General features: G+C 42.2%; 2 protein-coding genes across 2 annotated transcripts in view; one reads left to right on the top strand and one right to left on the bottom strand.

Annotated features, from left to right (window-relative positions):
- Nucleotides 1-663, bottom strand: part of LOC131478702 (histone-lysine N-methyltransferase PRDM7-like) — a 37,527-nt gene extending 36,864 nt beyond the window's left edge. Inside the window, exon 1 of the mRNA XM_058659287.1 lies at nucleotides 504-663. Within this exon, the coding sequence (XP_058515270.1) occupies nucleotides 504-663 (160 nt within the window). The remainder of the gene's footprint in view (nucleotides 1-503) is intronic.
- A 179-nt stretch (nucleotides 664-842) lies between these two features.
- Nucleotides 843-8,404, top strand: LOC131478701 (histone-lysine N-methyltransferase PRDM7-like; the record flags this gene model as incomplete). Its single annotated transcript, XM_058659285.1, has 7 exons — nucleotides 843-948; nucleotides 2,709-2,758; nucleotides 4,877-5,009; nucleotides 5,729-5,836; nucleotides 6,049-6,342; nucleotides 7,023-7,086; nucleotides 8,230-8,404. Coding segments are annotated over exons 1-7 (930 nt in total), but the record flags the coding sequence as incomplete, so codon positions are not given.
- Nucleotides 8,405-12,285: the final 3,881 nt, after the last annotated feature.

Below are 12,285 nucleotides of genomic sequence, written 5' to 3'. Positions count from 1 at the left end.
AACATTAACACTCCATGCTGGCATTTTCTGTAATCCCAGACGTGTCGCAGGAGGGGACAGCAATGGCTAAAAGCACTTGGGAGAGCAGGAATAATAGACCAGAGCCCAGGCTGGGGCATTGTTGTGAGACCCCTTTAACCTTAGCCTGTGCCACAGGCCCCTTCACCCTGAGCACCTACCAATCTCCTCAGAGTGATAGAGAGGGATCCTTTGTGGTTGAGAGACCATGTCCACTAGCCTGAGAGAGCCCTTTGCCCTCACGCCTGGTGTGCTGCAATAACCCCCACCCAGCATGTCACTAATCACAGAGTTGCATTTTGATCAAACACCAGGGCCAGTCCCAAACTGCCCAACTTGAAAGATCCCAAGCCTCATTCACACAAATGCTTAGCCTCAATTAATGCCTACACTTACCCAGGATTCAGTATCCTCAAAGTACCAAAGGCACATACTCTTCAGTCAGGCTCATAAGCTTCCCATCTTAGACTCCAACCCTGTTTCACCTGAGACCGCAAACTTTATCCACTTGTGGGGAAGCCCATCATTCTTCAGTACAAACCTGAAGGTCTGCAAGTTGACATTCTTGGCCCCCTCCCCACCCCCAAGGAGCCCTGAATTCCGTATTCCATTAACTGCCTGTCTACCGCACATTCTGGTTTCCATGACGATGCACCTCTCTTTGTTGAGACAGCAGATGTCTAGAGCTGTAGGAATTCAGTGAATGCAGAGCCTGCCTGATGATCACTATCCTGCTGGTGCCACAGCCCCTGGCTTGGTTCTTGGTTTTCAAAACTAGCTCACAGCAAGCCCCTGCATCTTCCCTCTCTCAAAATTCTTGCCTGATGACAAACTCAGAGGAGTTGGTGTGGGATACCAGAATCACATGTGTCAAGGTTCCTGCCATTGCAAGCTTGGACACACCCAGCTTCAGCACTGGGAAATCTGGAGGTGAGAGCCTCGGGCACATTGCTTTGTTAGTGAGTTTGACATGGGAGCTTCAGGACAGACTTTTAGCATTGGCAGAGTAGACAACTGCATCAAGACCAGAGGACATGGCTGATACCTTGTTCTTCCGTGGCCACTGTGCTTACACAGCAACTTCTTATGTTTTCTAACATTCCAAGATGCCTTCAAAAAAATTTCCATGTAGTTCTCCTAGAAATAGTGTGCAAAGATTGGCAAGTGAGAGCAGACCTACTTTCAAAAAATGAAGTGGAAATATAGCATGCAAGTCACACAGACCTATGCAGTATCAGCTCATTGTGCCTGTGTGCTTCCCCTCCCCTTGTCCCACCTGTTCAGGGATGAATATGGAAAAGGTGTTTGTGTTCTGACTATGCAGACCTCTCACCTGCACTCAATACTCCCAGTCCATCCTGGGAGTGCTATGAATCGCTTTGCCTTCCATTTCTCCTTCTAGGTGTATTGCCTAAAGGGAAGATTTTGCTTTAATCTAACTCTGAGAGCCCCCTCAACTGGCTTTCTTATTAGCTTTGGCACTCACAGCCCCTGAACAACACAGATACTTTTGAGAATAGAGGCCTACTAAAGAAAGTGAGGGCCAGGAGAAATAAGCAGCAACTGAAAACCATTCTTGGGATCAAATTCAGCAATATTTGATTAACACCATTTACTATCTTGAAAACAGTGCCTGTCAGAGGCTGCTGACATAAGATCCTAGAACTGAACCTGTGCTATTAATTAGACAAAAAGTGGAAAATGTATGAACAGTGACAGCTAACCAGAACTAACTAATTCAAGACGGAGGTACAACCAAGCTTGTACATAAGTGGGTTGTTTATATTGTTCAAAGTCAGAGAAAGGGAGCGAAAAAGAAACAGAGAGATCTAAGCATTTATTCACTCCCTAGTCTGTGCAGATGAACCTGATCAACATTAGCGACCGGAAGCTTTCATTTGGATAGAAGAATCCCAAATATTAGGGCCATTACTTCCTGCTTCCCCAATTGCACCACCAGGTGATGAAGGGAAAGTGACAGGTGGAACTGAAACCAGTGCTCAAGAATGGAGTTGCTGATGTTGTAGACAACCTGAGCTGCTGTCCAACAATTCATTGGAAGTGTTGACTTTCTTTCTTTCTGATGACTATGCTAATTTTTTTATTACCTCTCACAGGTTGTTAATGGAATTTTCAGGGTTTTCCATGTGTAAGCTCATGCCAAATGCAAATGTAGAAAACATGTTGCTTCATTTCCAAATTGGAGAAGCTATTTCCTCGCCTCATTGTTCTGTCTAGGAAAAGTTTCAGATCAAATAATAGTAGCAAGTATGTAGAAACCATGCCTTGTTTCTGGTCTTAGAGAAAAAAATTTCAATTTCTAGAAACTAAGTTTGCAATTAAGTACAGATTTTTCCGTATAATTTTCATTTTCTTTTCAAGGAAATTTCCTTCTATTCCTACATTGTTCAGCAGTTACATTCTAAAAATAAAATTACTTCATTTAATTGAACACAATAGACATAAGTAAGATTTGAGGTGGAAATGATGGATTTCTTTTGCTTTTTTGGGTCTGTTTTAAAGAAAAAATCTTCAACACATACACATACATCTTAGTGATAGTTCCAGATGTGACTTCATGTCACATCTGGATCACAGGTAGAATCACTACTCTCTGATTCAAAATTCTTTTCTGGTAAGAGTTTGCAAAGTTTTGAAATATTTATCAATGCTTTCTTGTCACCTTCTAGACAAACCTCGTCGCATGACCTGCAAAAAGAAGCACAGCAGACAGCAGAAGGTGAGTAGCCCTTAAAACCCTTTCACTAGAAGAAAATAATAATAAAAAAACAATAAGTAATAATCCTCTTAAGCCCCTCACAGGCAAGAGAAGAAAGGACACCGAATGATATTAACTCTCTTCTTCCTGTCATATTCTTTCATAATAGCTAACATGATCAGGAACCTTAAACAAGACAAGCCAAATAATCGCTACTTCTTGTGTTGTTTTCACAGTATTTCAGACTTTGTTTGTAAGGTTTATCATCAACACACACAGTTAAACCTTCCAACAACCCTACTGAAATATACTCAAATAAATGTTGAGGAATGTGAGGTATAGTACTGTTAAGTGTTTGAGATAAGAGTGGGTGTCTGCATCTTCATAGGGAATTTATTTAGAGTATAGAAAGTCTCCAAGGGCCTAGTGGCTAAATCCTCACCTTGCACACTCCGACGTCCCATGTGGAAGCCAGTTCATTTCCCAGCTGTTCCACTTCCCATCCAATTCCCTGCTGATGTCCTGGGAAAGCAGTGGAGGATGGCCCAAAGCCTTAGGACCATGGCACCATGTGGGAGACCTGGAGATGGCTCCTGGTTCTGGGCTTCAGATCAGTCTGGCTCTGGCTGTAGCTGTGACTTGGGAATGATCCAGTGGATTGATAATATTTGTCTGTTCAAGCCTGAAGACTCCAGGATTTAATGCTGAGAATATATCAAACAGGCAGTAACTTAAACTTCCCTCTGTGTTCACTCATACATTAAACAAAATTGTATCATAAACTCATGTCCACATTATTGTAGGACAAAACAACCTCCTCTTTCTCTGGGTACTAAGTAGGCATTCCTTCCAATGTTTGCAGTTATTTTTGTTTCCTGTTGCTTCTACAATACAACATGACTTTTGAGTGTCCAGTTGATTACAAGTAATTCTCCAAAATTTTGGTAGAGTTTGCGTCATGAAGAACTTCTCCAATTTTCTGGAAAATACATTCAACATTTTCTGATGAAACAGAAAAGCAAGTCCAAGGAATTCTAAAAATATGTATAAATTGCTGAATTGGGATTCAGGTATAAAAACATGGAAAACTGGTAGCAGTACTATGAAAATATTACAAAATGCACATTAATGAGTATGTAATATCTTAAAATGAATCTTAGTTACTTGTATACCAATTTACAGGTCAGAAAGTGTAGCTGTGGAAAAGTATCTAACAGTATACCTGGTTTCAAGCCAATTCATATAGGCACCAGCTTATCCAATCCCCAAATCAATTATGCTTAGGATATCATCATTTTCAGCTTTTATCACGATCTTACTTTTTGAACAATCATCTGATTTCACCTCTTCCTAACCTCATGTATGCCACCAAATTCTCCAGTTGTATTTCATCCTGTCTGTGCTTTCCTATATTTTCCCTTCACAGTAAACAGGTGATAAGACATATTTCTTTTACAAAAACATTTATTTTTATTACAAAGTCAGATATACATAGAGGAGAAGAGACAGAAAGGAAGATCTTCCATCTGATCATTCATTCCCCAAGTGAGTCACAAGGGCCAGTACACACTGATCCATGGCCAGGAGCCAGGTATGTCTTCCTGACATCCCATGCGGGTGCAGTGTCCCAATGCATTGGGCCATCCTCAACTGCTTCCCCAGGACACAAGCAGGGGGATGGATTGGACGTGGAGCTGCCAGGATTAAAACTGGTCACCATATGGGATCTCAGGGTGTTTAAGGCAAGGACTTTAGCCAATAGACCACACCACCGAGTCCAAGACATACTTTTATAAAGAAGCCCTACCGAGCTGCTTTCACAAATGTTGTTCTCCAGATTATCTATCTTTCTCAACGTCCTCCATTTTCCACTTTCACTTGTGCAGAGGAAATTGAAAACCATCTGGAGACAAACAGCCTCAAATGATGTGATCTATCCCCAAATACACAGAAACACAGACACTGCTTTTCCCTTCAGGATTCAACCACCTCTCATAGTTCCCATGTTTGCTGATATATTGAAGAACGCCATGTACCTGAGAACACTTTGCAATCTCAAAGGACAACTGGACTGAACAGTGAGTTTAAAAAAAAAATATTACTTTCTCATTAAAGGGAAAGTCCAGCGGGCCTTTACATAATGAAATCAGTACAAAGGAATCATCAGGAACAGCAAATTACCTAAACACAACTGGCTCAATGAAGGGCCAGAAAACAGTGTTCCATCCTAAGGAACCAAACAGCTCAGGACAGCACTCTACACAAAAACTTGGTAAGAAAATAATTTCAGGAGTTGTCTCTCTAGGCCCACTAGGAAACGCAATGAAGGTGAGGCTTGATGAGGATGGTCAAGCTGTGAGGGATGCAATTGCATGCTTGGGTCACACTCAACACAAAAACAAAAAGAGCCTCTAGAAACATGATTACATTTTAAGCTCTTTGGGGATGATCTAAAAAAAATAATTGGGATCAGGTTACTTAGCCTATATGCAAACACTTCATGGAGAGGAATTCAGCTGTCCTAGGAGTGAAGATGCAAGTTAATATGCCTGTTTCCCATGGCAGAGTGCCTGGGTTCCAGAACTGACCCTATCTCTGACTCTAGCAAATTGTTGATATACAACTTAGTAACACTTGGTGAGGAGATAAGTGATTGAGGTCTTACAACCCTCTGGGATAACTGAATAAAGCTTTCTGATCTGAGACTGATTTGGGTGCTCTCCAGGTTACTCAAAAAGTGAACCTCCCCACCTCTCTTTGCCTTCTGTATGCTCTGATTCTCTCAACTGCTGTCTCAATCTCTAGATGTGTCATTCTTTGCCTTTTAAATAAACAGATATTCAAACTTCAGGGGAAATGAATGAAAACAAGAGATTGTAATGAAAAACAAATGTGCATGCAGTTTTTCCTTGTCTTGAAAGCCCTTAATTTTATTTGAAACATTAAACCTAAAGAACTGATAACTTCACTGACTTAGTCTCTCCATCTCAGAACTCAGAAGAAAGGATGAGAATGAAGAATTTCAGATGTACAACTTGAAAGGAAGAAAGGGTCAGACATACAAAGAGTTCAGTGAGACTGAGAATGATGACTACCTGTGTAAGTAACCCTTTGGCACATCCACAAAGAAAAATCCCATAGTCTGAATTGCATTCCACTTGTAATTTGGTCTTACATCATTCTGTCTTCTGGTAGCTTGGGGTGCAAGACTGAGGCTGAGTGATGTGAGCAGTTACTTGGCTGCCTCTGATGCTCTCTATAACCAGCAATGTTTGGTATACTTTCCTAAACCCTTCCACTCTCATCTCCAGACTGTGAGAAGTGTCAGATATGCTTCCTGAAGAGCTGTGCTGCTCATGGACCTCCCGTGTTTCTAAAGGACAATCCAGTGGAAAAGGGACATCCTAGCCATACTCTCCTCAGTGTGCCTCCTGGACTTCGAATTGGTCCATCAAGCATTCCAGAGGCTGGGCTTGGAGTATTTAATGAAGCATCTGATCTGCCTTTGGGGCTGCACTTTGGTCCTTTTGAGGGCAAGATCACAGAAGTGGAAGAGGAAGCCACCAGTGGGTACAGCTGGCAGGTAAGAAGCACATCCCTTTCCAGTCTGATGGCTTTCACCTGCCTAGTACGAGACTGGTTCATGTGTCCTTCTACACATGATGGCATGAGTTGAGCCAACATGATCAACCAGGCTGTAAATATTAGCATAGGGCTCAGCGTCATGGCCTTGTGGCTAAAGTCCTCACTTTGAACCTGCTGGGATCAAAACTGGGCACTCTTTCTAATCCCAGCAGTTCCACTTCCCATCCAGCTCCCTGCTTGTGGCCTAGGATAGCAGTTGAGGATGGCCCAAATCCTTGGCATCTTGCACCTTCATGGGAGACCCAAAGAGTTTCCTATTTCCCGGCTTCAGTTCGGCACCGTACCGTCTGCTGTGGTGAGTTGGGGGAGTGGCTCATCAGCAGGTAAGTCCTCCTCTTTCTCTCTCTGTCTCATCCTCTCTGTACATCTGACTTAGTAATAAAAATAAATAATTCCAAAAATTAAATAAATATTAGCATAGAGAAGATCACTGGGCTGTAAATAACAAAGCAGTGGCAATCTCCTCTGTGGGCTTCAAATGTAGGGAAATAAACCAGAATAAATGTGTGCCAACACTATATAAATTTTCAACATGTGTTGGACTCATGTAATGTCACAGAACATGATGATAGAGTTGTTAATAATTCTGCTGAACTACCCCCATTTCAGAAACATATTAACCTATCTTTTTGAAACTCAGGCAAGAGCAGGAACAGTTATGAGTACATGGATGGAAAGGATACTTCTTTGGCCAACTGGATGAGGTAAGAGCCATGGCATGTTACAACTACAGAGGATATTTCTATTCAAAACAACATCACTTTCCTTTCTCCTCTACTTTCCTCATGACTTTTACATTATATGTCCTCTTTCATCTTTATTCTAATGACCTGTGAATCTCATGACCAGTTTCTAAAGGCACATTCTATATAAATACTATTTCTTTTATCATAACATAAATCACTATGCTTAATAAAGAGAGCACAAAGATGGGCCTTGAGGAATCTAGATCAACTTGGGCCATTAGACTCACTGTTTCTCACATTAGCATTGGTTAAGCCCTTCCAGTGTCAAAAATTTCCTAAATACATGGAAATTCCATGAGATTGGTGCCTGGCGGTAATGTTTCTTAGTCTTTTGACAATTATACACTGTCAGAACAACTTCAGACTTAAGATCTTCAATCAATGAGATAGTGAAAGAAAAAAAAAAAAAAGAGGAAACAGCCGGGTTCCAGGGACAGGCATTGTCATGCAGTGGGCTAAGGCAGTGACTGCAAAGCCTGCATCCCAAGTACTGGTTGCTCTACTGCCAAACCAGTGGATTCCCCATGCATCCAGGGAAGTTTCAGAGAATGTCCTCGATCTTTGACCTCTGTGTCCACGTGGAAGACCTGGTTGAAAATCCTGCCTGCCACTGTGTGCTTTCTGTGTCCCCACTCCACCCGTTCTCCTGGCATCTCTGTCTTTTGCCCCTTGTCCTCTTTGCTTCTCTGCCTCTGAAATAAAAATAAAATACTAATTTTTATCAACTAAACAAAGCAAAACTAAACCTGGGATGTGGATGAGAGAAGGAAGCTGCATTTGGACAAGGGTTTCTGTGAGCCGTTCTGTGAGAGGATAAGAAACAATTAAGACTTCTCTGTGTTTCTGGATCTGGATCTTGGACTCCCAAGATCCAGGAGAAAGATCCAAGAGAAAGGACTCCAAAGGAAGAAAGCATGCTTATCACAATGAACACTGTATCTACAACTTGTACCTGGGAGTTCACTGATCTCATGAGAGAGGTATATGTTTGCAGGGAGAGCTCTTGCAGAATTGGTATTCAAGCAGGGTGAATGCTATTACAGAACACATAAGATTTAAACATGACAGAGCATGCAAACTCAGTATTTATCTCCACCCCAGGTATGTGAACTGTGCCTGGAATGATGAGGAGCAGAATTTGGTGGCCTTCCAGTACCAGAGGCAGATATTTAACCGCACCTGCCAGGTCATCAAAGCAGGCTGTGAGCTGCTAATATGGTATGGGTATGAAAATGGCCAGAAGCTGGTTATCAAGGGAAGCAATGAAAAGAAAAAGAGGGGAGGAAAGGGAAGAAAAAGGAAGAGCCCACAACAGTGAGATGTAAGTAGCACTGTTGTGTTGAAATAAGCAAATGAGTCCACTTGGGAATATTTGTGATTCAACTCAGGAGTCAAATGTAATGTAAGGGCTGCCAAAGTTCAATTCAAATGTGATTTCCATTTAGCAAATACAAAGACTTACTTATCAAAGGAAAGGAAGAGTTATAGAGAGACTCAAGCACAGAGATAGAGATAGATAGAAAGGAGAGATCACCACCTACTGTTTTATTCCCCAAAAGCTGCACTAGGGCATAGTATGGCATCCTATGGCATTCTATGGCTAAAGTCCTCACTTTGGATATGCTGGGATCTCATATGGACACCATTTCATTGCCTGACTGCTCCACATCCCTTCCGGAATCCTGATTGTGGTCTGGGAAAGCACGTGAGGATGGCTTCAAGCCTTGGGATCCTACCCCCCACATGGGGGACCCTGGAAGAAGTTCCTGGCTCAAGACTTTGAATGGACGCATCTCTGGTTATTGTGGCCACTGGAGATGAATCAAAAGTCAGAAGATTTCCTCTCTGTCTCTACACCAATCTTTATATTTGTATACTATATATATATATATATAATCTTCTGTATAACACACAGGAGATTTGACATGGTGTAGTCAGAGCTCAATCTAGTGCTTCTACAGCATACTAGTGTCATAGTCAGTGATTTAAACCAGTGTAACCTAATACTGACCTATTTTTTATATCTTTGACTCCTGGGAACAATTGATACCAGTTTCATTTAATTCTTTTATTTGTTAAATACTTAGTTCACAAAAATATCCCACAACAGCCCTTTTGGAGAGGGCCCAAGACAAAAAACAAGTTCTTGGTCTCTTTGCACCTCTTCTACTATGGAAGATCCTTCTGGATCATGAAAAGTTTATTTTACTTTTTCTCCATGCTCCCCCCCCCCCCCCGCCACCAAAAAAGGTGTATGTTTCGCTTTAGTCATTGTTTCAATGGGATGTTTTCATGTGAATTTTGTGCTTAAGACTGTCCATGGAAATGGAGATTTGCTGAATAATACAATCGAGTGAAATATGAGTATGAGCACAACCAAGTGTTTCGGATTAGGTCTGGTTTTCATGTCTGTTTGCTTCTTTAGAAAGACTTTTCTATTTACTTGAAAATGTACAAAGACAGAAGAGAGAAATCCATTATCTGCTGACTCACTTCCCAAATAGCCCCAACAACCAGGGCTGGACAAGGTTTAGGTCAGGGCCAAAGAATTTCTTTCAGGTTTCCCACATAGTGGCATCCACAAACGAAGGCCATAGTCTGCTGTTTTCCCAGATGTACTCTCAGTGGGGTTGCTCAGAAGCAGCATAGCTACAAGTCCAACAATCATATATACCGGCTGGCAGCACTGCAGTCTCAGGGTTAACACACCTCACCACCATGCTGTTTTACCCCGTCCATCTAGATTTTCCTGATGAAAAAAGACTCTTGCGGAGATTTGGCTCATCACACTGAAGTTGATAGAGTCTTATGTGTAAACCTATCAGAGGGCAGTGGGTATCTGGAATTGGGGTCAGAGAGCTAGTCAGTCAATGGAGGGAAGTATCTTTGAAGTAGAAAGTTCCAATGCATGGAAAATAGGCAAACGCTGAGATTGGTCAATACAGAGAGGCATGACACATGAGGATACTCTTTCACATGATTTGTGTGACAGGGAGGAAAAGCAATCCTTGTTGTAGGCATGAGGCAGTGGTAGTTAGGTTGTCTCAGACTCAGGAATGGGCATTACTGTCCCTTGCCTAGCCAGAGCAGTAACACAAAACATCAAGTTGCACTTATTTTGGGTTGATAAACACAGATTTACTCATAGGTGCTCATCTTAAACAAAATGTGTCTTCCAAATTTGTGGATCTCCTGTTGTGTGGCCTCTTCTTTCATAGATTTCTTCCTGTTCATAAAGAATGTCAAGAAAGAAATTCTACCCTGAGTGATCAGAGTTCTTTTGAACACAAGAATATAGCCTCAAGTAACTTTTAAGACAAAGTGCCAGGGTTCCAAGTGAAGGCTGTGGGAGACAGAGAAGTACAGGGAAACATGAATGAAGAGGACATCCTCAACGGATGTGGTAGAGGTCCCTGAGGTCTAAGCTATGAAGGAAATCTAAGGGTGAAACTACAGTATGGTAATTGGTTGCATTGGACTGGTTTGTATTTGGAAAGGTCTGCTGATACAGATCTTTTGGATTTCTAAAGCTGTAGTAGAAAATAAAAAAAAAAAAAAAAAGATGATAGACGTACCACACAGGATCACTTGGTGGATGCGAGCTGTTGCTAGTACATGAGGAACAAATAGTAGGACAGGCTTAGCCCAAGTGAAAGCAGGTTGCCAGGCTGCTTGTCTGTATCTGTCCTAACCTCAAAACATCTTATTTTGGAAGACACAATGTAGTCAGAGATCCATCCTGGTCACCTATATCTCTTCTCTTCTCCAGTCACAAGTCCTTCATTTGACATGCCATCCTTAGTTACTGCTCTTGGGACTTCTCAGAAACATCTGCAAGACAGCTCCTGTAACCAGTGAACCACTGTCAAAGGGATGGGCACCATCTCATCCACATAGATGCCATGACACAGTTAAGGACGAGAGGTCCATAAAAATTCCAAACCCATTTCGTAAATAAAAAAGCAGAGGGAGAAATAAGGGCCATTCTTTTTTTCTTCCAGCCTCCACCCAAAACTCAGTGGAGGCTTTGATTGAGAGTGAGAAAAAGAGGACAATCCCACAAGAGGCTAGGCAGTGAATGCAGAGGAAGCATTCAAATCTTCTGTGAGAGGTAGCATTCTCAAACAGAGTATTGGCTGAGTATGGCAACTGTTTGTAAGGCATCAGTGATATGTCACAGATTATTATCTGTCACCTGAGTTTGCAAACTGGGAAGAAACCCAATGAGAGCAAATAATGTAGGCAAGGCTTCACACAAAAATTACACCTCACCAGGTACCGAAAGACTCACAATGGAGAAACTCTCAATTTGAAGGGAGTGTAGGAGGGTTTTCACACAGAAGTTACATTTCATCACACATCAGAGGACACAGAGGTAGAAGCCATATGCTTGCAGGGAGTGTGATTGAGACTACACTCATCAGCTTACTAGAGAACACATGTGGGAAGAAGCAGCGTGTTTGTGGAGAAGGAGAGTAAAAGAGAGATAAAATCATCTAACAGCCAACACAAGCCAGCAGCCTTTAGTTCAGAAAGGTCTTGAGCTATTGGAGTCATGAGTTTCTCCAACGGTGGGCAAACTGAAGAAATGTTTAAGCACGTTTCCACTTTCATGATGAGAAATGGGTTAGAGAAACAGAGGAGTGTTCCTGAGATTGTTGGGGGATGTTGACTTGTGACTCTTGCAGGCCCCGGTCTCCCAAGGATTAACTCCACAGCTTAGATTGTTTCTCAGAGCATAACAGGATTGGTAATTTTGGCCTGATACATCTAGCCACTGGCTTAACTGCAAGTTCCTGCTTCCTATTTGTCAAGTTATCTGCCAAGGGATAGGGTAAAACTCAAGGGATTTAGGGTGGCCACTAGAGGATTGGATAAACACTGGGAGGAACTCAAGGGATTTAGGGTGGCCACTACTGGGAGGAACTAGAGGATTTAGGGTGGTCACTTGAGGACTGGATAAACACTGGGAGGAGCTAGGGAGAGTATAAAAGAAAGCGTGGAGTTGCAATAAAGATCAATCTGTCATCGATCGGCATTCGGTGTACTGCGTGTTGTGTTGTCCTCTGTGCATTTTCTGTGTTGTAACCCTACTCCCTTCGCTCAGCTCGGATTATGTGGCGACGCGGGCATTGCCAACATCTGGAGTTCCCACCG

This window comes from Ochotona princeps, chromosome Y (assembly GCF_030435755.1).
Source record: "Ochotona princeps isolate mOchPri1 chromosome Y, mOchPri1.hap1, whole genome shotgun sequence".
In the NCBI taxonomy this organism is placed as follows: domain Eukaryota; kingdom Metazoa; phylum Chordata; class Mammalia; order Lagomorpha; family Ochotonidae; genus Ochotona; species Ochotona princeps.
Note: the sequence above shows the minus strand (reverse complement) of the source record. Positions and strands in the feature narration are given on the sequence as shown.